The 16,889-nt window shown below is 50.2% G+C and overlaps 1 protein-coding gene across 2 annotated transcripts in view; it reads left to right on the forward strand.

The window, feature by feature from the left end:
* Positions 1 to 16,889, forward strand: part of MAN1C1 (mannosidase alpha class 1C member 1) — a 47,615-nt gene that overhangs the window by 11,468 nt on the left and 19,258 nt on the right. For both annotated transcript variants that reach the window (XM_041463131.1, XM_041463130.1), the window contains exon 2: positions 1,322 to 1,418. In XM_041463131.1, the coding sequence (XP_041319065.1) occupies positions 1,322 to 1,418 (97 nt within the window). The remainder of the gene's footprint in view (positions 1 to 1,321; positions 1,419 to 16,889) is intronic.

Below are 16,889 nucleotides of genomic sequence, written 5' to 3' on the forward strand. Positions count from 1 at the left end.
GCCTTTATTTGTTTGTCCAGCATTCCATCTCCTGGTGGTGTTGGAGCCTGAGTGTTAGCAATCAGTTCAGCAAATGTTTATCCTCCTCCATCTGAACAGCTCCAGGAAACTTTACTTTGGAAGCTCGATGTTTAAAAAGGAGAGGGGAATCTGGGGATGTGGCTTTTTGCTAATTAAAGAGGATACCGCCAGGGGCTTGTGATGTTGGGTTTGTGAAACACACAGCTGGAGGGAAGAGCAAGAGCTGAGATGACAGGAGGAATTTCAGCCCAAGGTAACCTGATGATTCTGATCCTGAAACAGAGCGGCCAGGAGCGCTCTGTGGAGGAAGGGTTTCGTTTAAACTGTCATTTTCCCTCAAAAGTCTGGTCTGAGGGAAGCGTTTCAGCGCTCTCTTATCTTTGTTGGAGAACATGGCTGATTCTCTGAGGCCCCTTCTTCCCCTTTGTTATCCTTTTCTGCCAGGGATTGAATCAAAGGATGTTCAGGTCAGTGCGATGCTGGGGCTGGAGCTGCTCAGGGCCAGGCTGGGGGGGTAGAAAAGGCAGCTTTTTCCAACTCCTTGGAAGCTGACAAGTCCCAGTCTCTCCCAGGTGAAGAAAGGACACTTGCTTGTTTAATTTTTCCTCCCAGAGGGGCAGGAGGACAGAAGAGGCTGCGCTGGGATGTGTGTGTGTGTGTGTTGGAACTTGCACAAGCACTGCCCTGCAGCCCTCAGGGTGCTGGGCCTGGGCAGGACAGCTCAAACATCCCAAAAGGAATTGTTTGAGTTGGAAGGGGTTGCTCAGAAATCACCCAGCCCCTGTGCAGAGCTCTCTGAAGAAAGCACTGTGGAGTTCTGATGGAAGATAACAAAATGTCATGGATTTGGTCTTTGTGAATGTATTCTGTCAATTAACAGAATGAAAACCTCTGTGCAGTCCCTAAGATCACTTTTTCCCTGTACTTAGTCACAGATCAGCTTTGGCCTTACATTCTTAGCCCATTTTAACAAGCATTCTGAAATACTGCTGCTCTCTGAAAAAGGTTGGAAATTCAGAGATGGAGACAGCTTTCTACAAACCCCACGTGGTTTGCAGGGCCAAGGTGAAACGTGGGCTTTTGGTGGGAGATGTGCCAGGTTCTTCCCCAGAAATGAGGAGCTGGAGACTCACCCCACCTCTGGATGCAGCCCCACTCCTCGTGTTCAGTGGGAATTAAGATTTTACAATTAACGGACCACGGGTTTAGCAGTGAGTGGGAAACTGCCACAGATTCCCAGAGCTCAGCTTTGGAAACTCTCCCTTCTGCTGACTGTTCTCACTGCCTTTTCCCCTCCCAGATGATGAAGTTTGCCTGGGATAACTACAAGCAGTACGCAATGGGGAAGAACGAGCTGCGCCCGCTGACCAAGAACGGCCACATCGGGAACATGTTCGGTGAGTGGGGCTCAGCTGGCTGCAATTCCACTTTTCCTGAGCTTTGGAATTCACATGGCCAGGGCAGGGAGGTGTCTGTCACAGCTTTGACCTCGTCCCTTGCTGTTGGTGAGATGCAAGGCTTTGAGTCCGTGTGCTGTGGTGTCCTCATCCCTTCAGGCAGCTCCCTGTGCACAGCCAGCACCAAATGTGCTTGGCAGGGTGCTAAAATGAAAGTGTCTTTATTAAAACATGAAGCCAGCCCAGAGCTGACAATGCTGCTATTTGTCTGGGCTTGTAGGCTTGAGGACCTGACCAAATTGAGCATCTTCTCTCTCGTTTTTCCACTGTTGAGCAAGATGTGAATTCCATGAAATATTGAGTGAATCAATATTAAAAGCTCTTTATACTCTGTGCTAACTGGCTTGTATAATTTTACTCTTTAGCAGATTACCTTTTTTTTATGTGAGCCACTTCCAGTGCTATTCCCCTGCTCATTCTGGTGGGATACTTGTTGTGGGTTTGGGGTATTTGTTGGCTTTTGGGGATATAAATTGTCCTTTTGCTGCTCTGCCCTCAGAGCATTTCCCTGTTTGGCTCCCTGAGCTCCTGCCTGTGCCATGAGGAGCCCTTCCTTTCCCTTCCCATCCCTGGGGAATTCCTGCTGTGCAGAGGGCTCTGGGCTCCTTTCCAAGGGATCTGTGCATAGATTATCTCCTGGAGCTCTCACCCAGCTCGGGGCAGAGCAGAGTTCCACCATGGGCTGGTTGCCTCAGTGCAGAGGGTGGGACTGAGGCTTTGCAGAACACTCCCATCCTGTTTTGCACTCTGTAGGTGCCCAGGTCCTTCTCCACGTCAGCTCCAGGACCTGGGGGGGAACTTCCAGCCTTTTGCTTTGTGTGGACCCCAGCCCTAATCCTGCTCAGCTTTGGGGGCTGAGGTGTGGGGAAGGGAAATGTGAAGGTGGAAATGGCATCAGGTGTCTCTGACACCATCAGCCTGGAGAAGAGAAGGTTTGGGGTGACCTGATTGTGGCCTTCCAGGACCTGAAGGGAGGACAAGAAAGATGGAGAGACCATTTACAAGGGTCTGGAGTGACAGGAGTGGCTTCAAAGGGACACAGAGCAGGCTTAGATGGGACATCAGGGACAGGTTCTTTGCTGTGGGAGTGGTGAGGGCACATCTGACTCACGGCTGGCTGTGCAGGGCTGGGCTGCAAGGAAGCCCCATTAACCCCATTAACCCCATTAACCCGGGGATTGAGGCTCAGGGAAGGAGCTTTGGGATTGTCACAGGCTGGCTGTGAGCAGCCACTGCCCCTGGCCAGCCCCTCTCTGCCAGGAGCACTGATTTGGGTGGCTTTTGCTCTTTCAACCCCCTCCAGCAACAGCCAGGTTCTTGACTTGAGGATCTGCGTGGAGTTCAGAGCAAGCTGAAGCATTTTGCTGCTCTTCCACTCTGGCAAGCTTGTCAAAATTTCTCAAGGAGTGTGCCAGTAAACAGACAAAAATATTGAAAGCTTTAAAATGCATTTATCCTGCTAAAACAATTGACAGTACTTATGCTTGTTTGCAGTGTGCCTGTGAGCACTCTCAAGAAAAATGCTTTGGAGCACGAGGATTTGCAGACAATTGCAGAAAAGCAGCTACATGCTACATTTCAGCCTTTTAATAGGCTTTTCCTCCTCCTAGCTGTGCCTCTAAAGGAGGGCAGCATCAGGCAATCCCTTGGTGCAGCCCTCTGTCCCTCTGGCCTTCGGGGACTCTGAGAAACGAGGACAGGGCACTGTGGCCCTGCATTGCTGCCCATTCCCCCTCCTGCCACATCAATGCCTTTTTATCCCAAACTCCAGATGGAAAGGAGGCAAACTGGGTGCTCTCCAGGCTGGAAATGTCAATATTAAGCTGAGATTTCTCCGCAGCTGCTTCCACGTGGGAGGGGAGGAACCTCTTTGGGGCTATTTTCGAGTGTGTTTGCATGCATGGGAAGCAATCAAGTTCCTGAAGGGTGATACATACGTTTTGCTGTTGTGGATGTGCTGCTGCTCACTTGGAGCCTCCAGTTTGGCAGCCTCAGCCTGGGGGGAGCTGCTCTGGATCAAATATTCCCTCTAGTTCAAGTAGAAATAAAAATGAGCTCTGAATTCTGCTCCTAGAGAGTGTCCTGCTTCTCCTGACAGCCAGGAGAGAGCATCCCTCCCCACTTTCCTGCCCAGGTAGGAAAACTTGGATCCCCAGCCTCATTAATCTCTCCAGAGATCCAACCTTGCCACTTCCCAGGTGTTTTCCAGCATTTCCCCTCTCCTGGACTGTGATCTGGAGACTGGTCTCACGTTCCTGCTGGTGCTTGGTGTTCTCCAGCTCCTGTTTCTCTCATCAAGCCTCTCCCACGTTTCTGGCCGGAGTTTATTTGCACAGAACTCCTGTGATTGCTGTCATTTACAATCACTGCAGCTCGAGAGCCCTTTCCTTAAACCCACAAGCTGTGCTCCTTTCATCAGCATTAATTATTCATCAGTGATGCTTGTGATAAGAAGTGCCACGCTGAACAGCCCAGCCCGTGCCCTCCAGTGGGGTAAACACGGTTTAGGCTTTCAGATGTGGGATGATTTCCCTGGAATTGGTGCCATGGGAGCGGGCACGGTGCCCCACAGAGGGTGGGGGGTGATCTCTGCAGGAACAAACCCCAAATCACGAGGTTCCAGAGGCCCCAGGTGCTCCTAAAGGCTGCACAGCTGGGGGGTTCAGGGTTGTCTGCAGGATTTCTCAAGGAAGAGCTGCAGGATGCCAGGCACTGATCAATCCAGGCCCCAAACGAGCTGCTTTAGGAACATTTCAGGAAAATGGCACAGCTGAGCTTGAGGCTGAGGCTGAGACTGGAGATCTGCAGGTACAAATTCTGCTCCCAGTGCTGATGCAGTTATTTTAACCCTTCTCAACCACCTCAGCACTGCTGCCTTGGGTGCTGTAGGGATGAAATTCAGCGATGTTTGCAGAGCTTGGCTCCCTGGGCTGCTGGAGAGGGCAGCAGCTCTGTGTCTCACAGCCCCTGAAATGCACCTGTCACCGTGAGCTCCAGAGCACTGCATTATTATTCTGCCCGCTCCCCAGCTCTGTCAGAGCCACTTATTTTTCTGACAAAATGTTTTTAAAATCCTGATAGCTTTACAGAGCTTCTGTGGCTACGGGAGAGTGAGCTGGCATCTCGTTCTGCTCGTGCATCAGCTGAATTGTCAGTTACATTTTGATTGCACAGTCTTTTAACAATGATAAGGTGAGAAGCCTGATTTTCAGATATCTCTTGAAGTGTGCAGTGCTGGCAGAAGGAGAATCTTTCTTTGACTTATACCCTGAGCCAATTTGCTCTGAAATCAGTGACAGCAAGTAAATATGGAACCCTGCTGTGCTGTTAGGCGTTTCTCACCACCTAAATGCACGTTGGTTTATTAATTTTAGTTCAAAAATAGCAAGCCTTAACCAGGTTTCTCCCCTTTTTTCCTCTTTCCCCACTCGATATCGTGCCTGAAATCATGAATTGCCTCGTTGCAGCCATTGCTCCTCTCAGCATATGCTGAATTTCTGCAGCGTGGCGAGGCTGTGTGGCTTCAGCTGATGGCAGTCCAAGTGACAACTGTCACAGCCAGGACACTGCCAGGCCAGCAGCAGGGGTGGCACAGCTCTGCCAGCAGCTGGACTGAAAGGACAGCAGGTGTTTACACCTCATCCTGCAGCAGGGCTCTCGTCTTGCTCCACGTTTGCCTGCCTGGTGACCGGGCCCAGGGTGGAGAAATTCCTGGAAAATCCGTGGCTGTGTTTGTGTGCTGGGCTCAGACTTTGGCCTGAGCTGTTTGCTTTGAGGACAGGAGGTCACTGGCCTCAGCTGCCTGGAAATGGGGCTGCTTTGGCTCTAAGGATAAAAAAAGGGGATGAAATGGCTGGGGAAGAAAAGCAGTGACCGCAGGGATATGTCCAGAGAGGCCTCTGGAAAGGACCCAGCTGCTTGTCCTGAGGTCCAGAACCTTGAGGTTGTTCTGCCTGGCAAATCCCAGCAGACTTGGTCTCTGCCCTGTGGCACTGTGACCTGCCAGGCTCAGATCTGGATGGAGATTCCAGGAATCCCACTGGAAATCTCAGGATTTAACACCCCCAAGCTCCTGTGACAGCAGCTTTTAACAGCAGCAGCTCTGGGGCTGCCAGCTCAGCAGCTGGACCCCAAAATCTCCAATGCCAGGGTTAGTGCCCCCAGTCTGGCCAGCTGAGCCAAACGTTTCCCAAAGAGAACATTTGGGGAGCAAATTTGGGGAACAAATCCCAAACATTTCCCTGGATGCTTCCTTCATCCAGGATTTAGCAGGCAGCAAACACACCCAGCTCACTTAGAAGCAACAGGAGTTGGTCTGTGAATATGTAACAGAGATAATTGAATGAAAATATTAATTCAGCAACATCCCAGCTACCAGAAGAGAAATGGGAGCCTCCAATTGTGCAATCACTTACTGCACCTTTTCTCTTCTGTCTCTGGGTCTCTTTCCCTGTGATCACAAAATTGCAAAACCCTGGAGAGTCCTTTTATGTGATTAAAATAATAATAATAATAATAATGGCCCTCTTAATTTCTATGCTGAATTATGCCTGCTGCCTATTGCACATGACATTGGATGCTTGGCTCCGTGGGCTCTTTAAGGAGAAAAATACCTTGTAATGAAGATGTTGCTGGAACTCTGTTGCTCCCTGGCATCATCATCTTTTTTGTCTTTTTCACGTGTGATGTTCCCCAGATGGATCATTTTCAGGAGGGCATTTTGAGTTGACTTTGGCTTTTGATGTCAGTGAAATCTGCAGCAACAAACTTATTTCCTGGCAGCAGGAAGCAGGGAATCAGGATGTCCTCCAAATCCCAAACTCGCGTGTTGGAGCCGACATTAATCCCTGTTGTGGGGTTTTGTCCCTGTTTTGAGATCACTCCCAAGCTAATTAATCCTTCAGGAGATCTGTCCCCACTCCACTCTCACCTTGGGTCCTGCTGGCAGTGGTGGATCAAACTTCAGGGCTCTGCTGGACCCTAAACCCCTCCTGAACAGGGGTTTAAGCTGATTACAGTGGCTCAGCTGACTTCTCAGCTTGAAATATTCATTTAAAAAGTTTAACCAGAAAAAATCCCCAATGTCTCAAGAGCGGCCTCCAGCTCTCCTCAAACACCTTGGCATCAAACCCTGGCTCTGGGGCTGGCCAGGGCAGAGTGGGTTCATCTTTGATTTACATCTCAGCAGAGAAATAAAGTCAGGAAGGAGGACGGGGTGGAGAGGCTGGGATGGGAGAGCCAGGCTGGGGCAGCTGGGCTCTCTGGACAGCCCAGCCTGGACCAGCAGCAAACTGGGCGAGCTCCACCTTATCTCCCCAACCCCATTCATCATCCCAGCTTCCTCACCAGCTTCCTGAACTTTCCACTGACCCCAAACTGAGGCTGGAGCTTAATGAGGCCTGGAAGTAGCAGAGAGTGCCGTGGGATTTGTCAGAAGTGCTTCGCGCAGCAAAACGGGGGAGAAGGAAACAAAACGAGAAGTAGAAAAACAGCCATTAGAGGAGCAAATGGGAGCAGAAAAAGGGAGAAAATTGCGTTGAGCTGGGAGTGGAGAGGGTTCTGTGGAGCCTCTGTGGGCTGCTGAGAGAGGAACAGGCAGAGATGAGGAGGAAGCCACACGTGAGCAGCCCCGTGGCACAGCACGCGGGGAACAATCAGGCTGGAGCTATTTTTTAATCCTTTTTTCAGGCTCTGGGTGTATTTTAAAACACAGTGAGCTCGTCTTTAAGATTTTTCCTTCTTTCCTTTTCATATTTCCTTTAAGCACCCCATTATGGATGTTGCCTGTGCCTCATTCTGGACACTAATTATGCGGAAATAATTGTCTAATCTTCAGAGATATTGAGCGTGTGATTAAAAGGCAGCCAGCTGAGAGTGGGTGGAGTTGGACTGCTCACAGATCCAGCTCTGGATTAGGAGGCTTTGGTGGCAGCTCCACAGCAAAAGCTGAGTTGGAGGCTTGGCACTTCCAGCTGGTTTGAACAAACATCCAGCACCCGCTCCAGGGAGCTGGGCACAGCCTGGGAATCACTGGGAATGTGGGGTGGGATGGGAGGGGAGGGGATGGGATGGGATGGGATCCATGGGATGGGATCCATAGGATGGGATGGGATCCATAGGATGGGATCCATAGGATGGGATGGGATCCATGGGATGGGATGGGATCCATGGGATGGGATGGGATCCATAGGATGGGATGGGATAGGATCCATAGGATGGGATGGGCTGGGATGGGCTTTGAGGGCCCTTCCCACCCAATCCAGTCCGGGGTTCCCTAGGGAGGTAAATGCCACCCCTGGGGCTCCTGGCTGCCCTGCCTGGGCTGAAGGTGGCTCTGGCCACTGCTTGCAGTCAGATTGTTGCTGAGGTTTTTGCCAGAATCACAGAATTAAGGTTGGAAAAGACCTTTAAATCCAAGCACTGCCCCAGCACCAGCCCTGTGTTCACCACTCCCCCACATCCACACGTTCCTGAGCACTTCCAGGAACTCCAGCACCTCCCTGAGCAGCCAGTTCCAATGCTTGACCACCCATTCAGGGAAGAAATGTTCCCTCTATCCAACCTAAACCTCCCCTGGCACAACTTGAGGCCGTTTCTTGTCCTGTCCCTGTTCCCTGGGAGCAGAGCCTGAACCCCTCTGGCTCCAGCTTTATTCCAGGAGGAGTTTGCAGCCACAGCCCCCCCTGCACTACCAGCAACTACATAAAATCCAGAGCAGGTTAAGAATATTTTGAAAATACATTTTTAGCCATGCCTTTTAATGTTGGAAATATCTTGAGACTCGTGGGTTTCTTACCTTTATTTCTCTGTATTGTTTATTCAGAGGAGATGGAAACTGTACAGCAAAAAAAAAAAAAAAAACAAAACAACATTTACTTTGGTTTTAATTCACTCATTTCCTACTCCTGAAACTTCTGAAGAGATTAAGCAGGTTCCAAACTGGCTTTGCTGTGTTGGATTTCAGATTTAGAACTTAACTGCTTTATCAAATCATTTTGTGCTGCTGCTGAGGTTTCTTTCCACCCTCATTATGTATCTCATTGGATATTCATCTGGATTAGTGTTAGATTTTGACATTTTTCTATTCACCTCCAGGAGATCATATATCAAATGGGTCCTGCTACTGAATTTCTTCCTCTGTAATTTCTCCAGGTGCTTGTTTCTGATTTTTTTTTTTTTTTTCATCTCTGCTGCCTTTTTGGGGCAGAGGAGTCCCTTATCTCACTTAATCAGTGGGTTTAACTTCCTCCCACAGGACATCAGCTTTCAGACTTGTCACTGCTGGGGGCTGGCTCTGTGTGCTCAGAATGCTGTGGCAGGCATTTGTCACTCCAAGACCTTTCTGCTTTCACAAAGTGCTTCCTTTTAGCCTCCCAGGATTGTTCCTGTCTCTAGAGAGGATTTTTTTGGAGGTTCAAGGAAATCCCTCAGCCTTTGCTTGAGGCATCAGTGTGAAACACGGTGAGGGGTTTATTTTTTCTGGACTGACTAAAATTGTTCATCCTTCTTGTGATGTTTTATTCCCAACACCACTTCTGCACCCTAACACACTTTATATGCAGCTCCAAAAGGGGGAGAAAAAGGGAAGAAAAGTTCAGTGCAGGAAAATAAAAGCGTTTCAAGAGAAAGTTCTAAAGGCAGAGGTTGTTTCCTACTAATTTCAACACACCCAGAATTTACCTCTCAGGTACAAAGACAGGGTTAAGAACACCAAATTTATTCCTTTATTCCTGTTTCTCTGCACAGTGCTTTCCTCTGAACCCGGGATTGCTCTGGGCTGGTTTCCTCACAGAGCTGGGGGTTCTGGATTCTGAAGTGGGGGATCCCAGCATTCAGGGGTGGGTTACAGCAGGTTTACAGCTCTGGTTCATCTCCATTTCCAAGCTCCAGTCTGTGCTGTGTCTGCCAGGAAGAGAGGGAATTCAGGAACAAAGGACCTGAGCATCAAGGTCTGCCCGTGCAGGAGTGCAGAGCTTTCATGGACTTCTCCTTCAGGCAGCTGGAAGTGGAAGTCACCTTCAGGCATTAAAATTGACACCTTTAGCCCAGACTAGAACATTCCTTCTCTCTTGGCAGGCTCCATCCTGGTTGCTGTGGGAACCAGCATTTTTAATTTCCTGACTTTTGTGTGTACATCCCAAATGGTAGCTGTGATGTTCTCTGTCTCTAAGGGAGCTCTGGGGAAGGTTTGCAGGTGATGGAGCCATCAGGAAACGTTTCCTGGAGCTCTTCCTTCCCTCAGGATCACTCTGCTGCCTCTCCAGGGCATCTTTTGGAGACCTGCAATTCCCACTCATCCCAGGGAGCAGCAAAACACAGAAAGCAGCAGCCAGGAGCCTTTCAGTGCTTCCCTTCCTGAGGCTGGAAGGTCCTGGCAGGCAGTTCTGCCTCGGTGCTTTAAAGCTGCTCCTGGTGCCTGACCCCTCTCTCCTGCAGAGTTCAGCTGGGACTCCTTGGCCTTTCCCTGGGGATGTGCTGAGTGCTTTTACCCTCTCCTTCTTTGCAGCATCTCAAAAACCTTGTCAAGTTTCCTCCAGCCTTCTTCCCTGGAGGCTGAGCAGCCTCAGACCTAGCCAGCTTTAATTGCAGGGCACATTCCTCCTGCTGAGCCCTCTGGAGTCTCCAAATGCTGCTGGAAGGAGACTCTGTGCCCTTTCTTGTGTGAGACATTACTGCTCTTCCTGGGGTGGGCTTTGCTGCTTTTCCCAACATTCCAAGGTCTTGGTTTGAGCTGGAGATCGTCGGTCTGAGCTGGAAATCCTTGATTTGGGCTGGAAATTGTTTATTTGAGCTGGAAATTGTTGGTTTGAGCTGGAAATTGTTGCTCTGAGCTGGAAATCATTGGTCTGAGTTGGAGATCATTGGTCTGAGCTGGAAATCCTTTATTCGAGCTGGAAGTTGTTTATTTGAGCTGGAAATTGTTGATTTGAGCTGGAAATCGGTGGTCTGAGCTGGAAATCCTTTATTTGGGCTGGAAATTGTTGATCTGAGCTGGAAATTGTTGGTTTGTACTGGAAATTGTTGCTCTGAGCTGGAAATCATTGATTTTAGCTAGAGATCATTGGTCTGAGCTGGAAATCCTTGATTTGGGCTGGAAATTGTTGATTTGAGCTAGAAATTGTTGATTTGATCTGGAAATCATTAGTTTGAGCTGGAAATTGTTGCTCTGAGCTGGAAATCATTGATTTTAGCTAGAGATCATTGGTCTGAGCCCCTAACTCTGCAAGAGAGCTGGAAGTTGTTGATTTGAGCTGGAAATGGTTGATTTGAGCTGGAGATCGTTGGTGTGAGCTGGAGATCGTTGGTGTGAGCTGCATTTCCTGGGCTGCAGCCTGGCCAGGCTTTGCAGAGTGCTGCCTCACCATTTATTCCTTCTGCTTCATGGCTCGTTGTGCTTCCCCCGGGGCAGAGCGCGCCGTGCGGCCTCATTGAATTGCATCCCGCTTGCTCCTGACTATTTTCCCAATTTGCTGAGATTATTTTGATATCTAATCCTGTCAAGCAGCATGCTGGAGAGCATTTGGAGGCTTTCAGCTGGGGTCTTGTTGGTGTGACTTTAACAATATGGGAGAGAAAGGGAAGAACAGGGACAGATGGTCCCAAGTGATGGAGTTACGTGGCTTAATGTGTTTGTGCTGGTGGTAATGGACCATTTGCATTCTCCTGACCCACTGCATTCACAGAGAAAATGTGTTCAGATTCTTCCTTCGATGGTTATGAGGGTTCCAAGCTCAGCTCATGAGTTCTCAGCAGGAACAGCACAATTAATGTGTTTATTCATTCTGAGGCAAAGGGTGGTTTGGTTTCTTCATCTCTGAATTCTCTCCCACCTGGGCTGATGTTAAGGGCCAGATCATTTCTGGGAGGTGATGTTTGCTGGGCTGGGCTGTGGAGAAAACCACGACAGGGATGAGTGGTTTTACAGCCCCAGCTCCAACGTGGTGCCTGTTCTGCAGAGCCCATCCAGATCTGAGGGAAAACCACTGTCAGGAGTTCCAGGCTGTGCTGTCACAACACATCTGCCACTTTTGAGAAGTGTGTTTGAGAGGCAGAAGGGCACCTTCTTCTGATTGTTGTAATGAAGCATCTCCCCTTTGAATTCTGAGGTGAATTAGCAGCTCTGCTCATTAACTGCTACCTGTGGCTCTGGCAGAGCAGGATAATAGTTGCAGGTAGGACGTGTGTGTTTGCTTTAATGGGCCTGTTGGGACCCCTCACATTAAATGCTGCAGGTCCTCGAGGAGGTCTGTGGAGGAGCAATAAATTGAATATAATCAGATTACCTTTAACCACTCCAAAATTAATTTCAGACATCCAGAACAGGGAGGCACCAGCAGTGCTTTGCCCCAGCTGTTGTGTTGTGCTTAACCTCCTTGAACTGCTCCTCCCTGAAGTGCTCGTGCCTTGTCAAATGACCCATCTTTGTCAGAAGCAATTACCTCTGCCTGGCCAGCATCTGAGCCCCGCTGCCCAAAAGCAGGAGGGAAGCTCTTTCCCAGAGGAGCATTTGAACGATTATCACTTCCAATTTCCTGCTGAGCCCTCCCTGGCCCGCAGAGCTGCCCGTGTGTCAGGGAGACAGACGGGAGGCACTGGGGAGTGGGTTTGAGGTGTCTCTGCTGGATCAGGATTGTGTTCCCAGCCTCAGGCAAGCCTCCCCTCCTCCCTGGCGCTTTGGAACAGTTTGATTCGAGCTCCAGGAGGTGTTGGAGTCGTGCAGGGATGAACCAGAGCTGCTTGTTGGAGGATCACTAAATGTTGAAAGATGGTTGGAGGAACTGGGGAAAAGAGGATTAAACTAGGGAGTGCTGCCAAGTATTAAATATTTAAGAATCAGCTGGCAATAGGTGCTTGTCATGTGTCTGCTCTCCCATTCCTCTGAAGGAAGGAACTTATCTGAGGGGCTGGTGCTCTGACAAGTGATTCAGTTTTGTGCTGAACACCTTTTTCTCCTTTTTCCCAGTGCTTAATAAGGATATTGCTAACCTGTTCCCCCCAGACTCTGCCTTCTTCCACACCCCTAAATGAGCCCAAGCTCTCTTTTGTGTCTCCCACCCATCACTGGATCAGGGCAGAGCTGCCACTGCTGCTGCAGCTTGAACGATAGCCTTAATTCTCCAGGGGAAATTGATATTTGAAAAACATGAGTGGTTCGTAATCCAAAAAAGCCATTTCTTCCCCAGCTGGAACGCACTCTCTATTAAATTTGATCATAGCAGCCTAAAAGGCAGCACTTGAAGCTGCCTGTCTGGTGCCAGCTTTACCTGTGCAGCGCAGATGCTGAGGCTGCTCCGTGCCTCAGGTGGAGCTGGCACTCATTAGCACTTCCCAGGAAGCTGGAAGATCTCTCCTGATGACAACAAAAAGCAGACTGAGCTGTGCTGTGAGCCAGATGTTTGGGTGATTTCCCTCGTGCCAGCCTTCAGAGTTGCTCGGCCGTAGGTGGGAGGCTCAGCCCGGGTTGGCAGATGGAGATTTTGGGGCTCTGCTCCCTCCCAGCCTCATGCAGAGCGATTGCTCTGCTGCTCCTGAGCATCTTCCAGGCAGTGCTCAGCCCTCTGACCTTCCCTGACCTGGGGGAGCTGTGACTTTACCACCCTGCATCCACGGGACGGGGCTGGAGCTGCTTTGGGTGTGAAGCTCAGAGGGGATGTGGGTGATGTCCTGTGGCTGATAAATGCATGGAATTCCAGTGGATTCCTCTGGAGCTGCATGGAAATCCACATCCCCAGGGCCAGGATTGATAGCTGAACAGGTTGGTAACCTGCAAAGCAGGGCCAGCATGCTGGGAATGCTGAATCTGCCAGGGTGCTGAAGGGGGAGAGACCAGAACAGAGACTGGAATTGGGGGGAAATCGTGTTTTGGGCTGATGGGGGCTGGTTTGTTGGGGTGTGGGGTGGGGGCTGGCACAGGGTGTGACCCCGAGACCCCCATGGATGGCAGCTCCCAGCTCAGGGACAGGGACAGAGCTGCTGTGACCCCGCAGGGCTCTGCCCAGTGGTCTTTGCTGCCCATCAGGGCATGGAGAGCACTCAGGGGGTGACCCCTTGACCAAAACCTGGAGAGGAGAGTGAGGAAGATTAATGTGAGGAAGATGGGAAAATAACCTTGGCCATGGAGTGGTTTTTGATGAGGTCCCTGAAGTGTAGGTGCAGTGGTTTATTTGGAAAGCAAAGAAAAATGAGGTTGCTCAAAAGCTAATGGACTTTTTTTTTCCCCCTAACTCTGCAAGAGAATGTGCTGATACAAAAAGAAATAGATCTTTTCTAATTCTTGGGCTACTTCTTTGTCCTCTCCATCTCTCGCTTCTGCTACCTTGTTGCTCAGATGTAATTTGTTTAGCTTGCCTTAAATAAAGGGAATGTAGTTACTCTGTGTTACAGCTATCAGGTTCCCAGACAAAAACTCAATAAATAAGGCACTGCCAGGGCTGTAGCTCAGGTCTGGTGTTTCTGCCTTCATCTGCAGTAGGTACCACTCACAGGCAGCTGAAGGACTGTAAAAGTTAAATTGTGGATTTAACTGAGACATTTTCTTTCTCCCTGAAAAGCAAACCCATTTCCCAGTTCCATGTGGATTCTCTGTTTAATTTCTGTCAGCTGGACCAGTGGTACCAGCCCTGTCCTGGGGGTCCCTGGCACCTGATCCTTGCAATGGGAGCAGAGTGATTTTCCACTGGAGAGCATCTCCTGGAGCTGGAGTTCATCTTCAGTGCCCATCCCTGGGGTGAGGTGGGAGGGCTGGAGGAAATGTTAAGAAATAAAGAGGTGGGGAGTGTTCCTGCACCATTGCAGAGGGGAACTGGGTGGATGGCTGCTGCAAAGTGCTTGGGAAGAGCAGAGACACCAGGTGGGATCTGCCGGATGAATTAATTCTTATTTCTCTAACCATCACATTCTCTTGCTTTAAACCCTCTTTCTTTGCATGCTTTGGGGGAAATTCCTCCTGCTTTTTTGGCTGGCAGGAGAAGCTCAAGCCCAGAGCAGGCAGGGAGCTCTGGGCTAAGCCCAGGTCCCAGCTCAGGAGCTGCAGGCTCCCAGGCTCCGCTTGTGCCTGACCTGGAGCGCTCCGCACAGGGACTGGCAAATCTTGGCTGCAGGGCAGATTTCTCGAGGAGCTGCAGTGATTTTCACAGTTTATTTGGTTGCCAAGATAATCCCGAGCTGTGTAAAACGTCTCTGTGTGGATTTCTCCCAGAATTGGACAGTGTGCCACCAGCCAGGAGCTGTGTGCTGACGCGGTCCCAGGCAGCTCCCAGGCTTCTCACACACATTTGGGATAAATGTCAGGAGTTCAGGCTGCTCTCCAAGCCCTGTCGTGGGGAAAAAGGACCAGAAAGAACAGGAAAAGCAGCACTTGGAGATGGTAATTTTTCAGACTGCTGCTGTAACAGGGCACTGATTTTAATTGAAGCCTTCAGAGCAGTAGAAGCAGGGGAAGGGATCTCGTGTTTCCCCCCCGTACCCCAGGAGGTGAAGGTAAACAGCCAGTGACAATCAGAGCCCCTTGTGCCTTGGCACTTAACAAGTTCATCGTGTTTCACAGAAACTGCATCCTAATTTTTATTCCAAACAAGATTTCAGCACTAATTTCTGTTTTGACAAATACAATCTGACATAAGAACAGTGGGAGTCAAGACCTTTCATTTTTGATCTGGGTTTACATTGCGCTGATCTAAATTCCTCCCCCTTCTGCTCTTGCTTTTCAGTTGTAAACTCCGTTATTAAAGTTAGCAAAGAGCTGTTTGAAACCCCCTGTTCTGTGGCATTTAAACAGTCCTGCTGCATGCAAGATTAAGTCTGATATCTTCCTAATGGCTCGTGCTGTTCATCTGAGGCCTTGGCACAAAGCGTCGCTGCACGGATTCTGAAATGGCTTTGTTGGAGACGAAGGATTTGGTTTCTGTTCACTGAGTCCCTTCACCAAGTGGCAGCACCAGGCCCCCTGGGGCTGAGGGCATTAGAGATGAGGTTCCCCAAGCCCTGTGCCTGCTGCAGGGCTCTGGCAGGGCTGGCTGGGGTCAGGGTGGGCTTCCATCCCTCCCTGGTGGTAGCAGTCGCAGGGGAACGTGGCTCTAAGCAGGGGGGACACAGCACAAGGAGTTTTCCAGTGGAAGGTTGGAATTGGATGATCTTTAAGGCCCCTTCCAACCCAAACCAGCCTGTGAAAGGATAATTTCATTTGAGCTGAACCCTGGCATCAGGGAGTGCTGGAAAGCTGCTGGAGATCCTGGTGAGGATGCTCCCACCTCCTGCTGCTTGGGAATCCTGGCACTGTGTTCACCTTCCCAAAGGCACACCCTGAACTCCTCCTTGGTCCTTGGACCCCAAAGCAAAGCTGGTGGGACAGGAGAGTCCAGCCTGTGCTTTGGGGGCCTTTGCAGGGTCCTTGTTCTCCATGCCCAGGTACAGAGAGTGTGGTGGATTCAGGAGAGCCTTTGGGAGGAGCTCTCCTTCCTGAGGAAAGGCTATTTCAGACCCCACTCACAGCTACTTGGCTGCTGAAGCATCACTTTGGTGCCTTTTTTTAAGGCTCTCAAGGGACAGACTTGCAGCTGGGAGCCCTTCAAGTCTGTCTGGGCAGTGATGCTCCACCTGAATGGTGGCTATTTTGGGAAGAGGGAAGGCAGTGCTCTCCATCCCTCCCATCACAGCTGCTCCTCTTCAGAAAATCAACTTCTGCTAAGCTCTGGGTGCTGGATGAGTGCTGGGCTTGGGTCACTTGTTGAGGTGTTGGGAGAGGCAGGTGCAGGTGAGTCTGGGCTAAAAAAAAAAAAAAAAAACCAAAAGAAATTAAGAAAAGAAGAAACAAAACGAGTCAAAACCCCTGAGAGCCACCAGTGCCAGCTCCTCTCCAGCAGCACCTTTCCCCAGATGGTGTCAGTGAAGTCAGTGTTGGCTGGTGCTCCCTGTGGCAGGGCTCAGCTCCTGGGCTGGGTGGCAGCAGGAACAGAGCAGCCTTGTTGCCCACACTCCTCTCTCCATTCTTCTGCTGCACAAAAGAGCAAATCCAGGGTGGCACAGGCCCTCCTTCAGCTCAGGGAGAGATGAACCTTTGTCTGCTGCCATCAGCTGCTGCATCACTCAGGGACAGCCCTGTCACCAGAGCTGCTGTGACACCCAGGAATGCCCCCAGACCCCTGAGGTGCCTGTTCTCTCCCTGCTGAAGGTGTCCCCAGCCCAGCCAGGCTGGAGCAGGATCAGGAGGGGTTTTCATTGCACACTTGGGTTTGTGGGGTCCTGCTCTAAAGCCACTGCTCCCAGCCCTGGGAGCTTCCAGGAGGGTTTCTGTCACGGGTTTCTTGTGAGGGTTTCTTGGTTCCTACTTTAAAACTCCCTGAGAGCAAGAACAGTCAGGCTGAAACCAGCAATTTGGAGATGAGGGTGTCAGCAAGAGTCAGAAGTGACAGA

The sequence above is a fragment of the Pyrgilauda ruficollis genome, unplaced genomic scaffold (genome assembly GCF_017590135.1).
Source record: "Pyrgilauda ruficollis isolate IOZ18807 unplaced genomic scaffold, ASM1759013v1 scaffold162, whole genome shotgun sequence".
Lineage (NCBI taxonomy): Eukaryota > Metazoa > Chordata > Aves > Passeriformes > Passeridae > Pyrgilauda > Pyrgilauda ruficollis.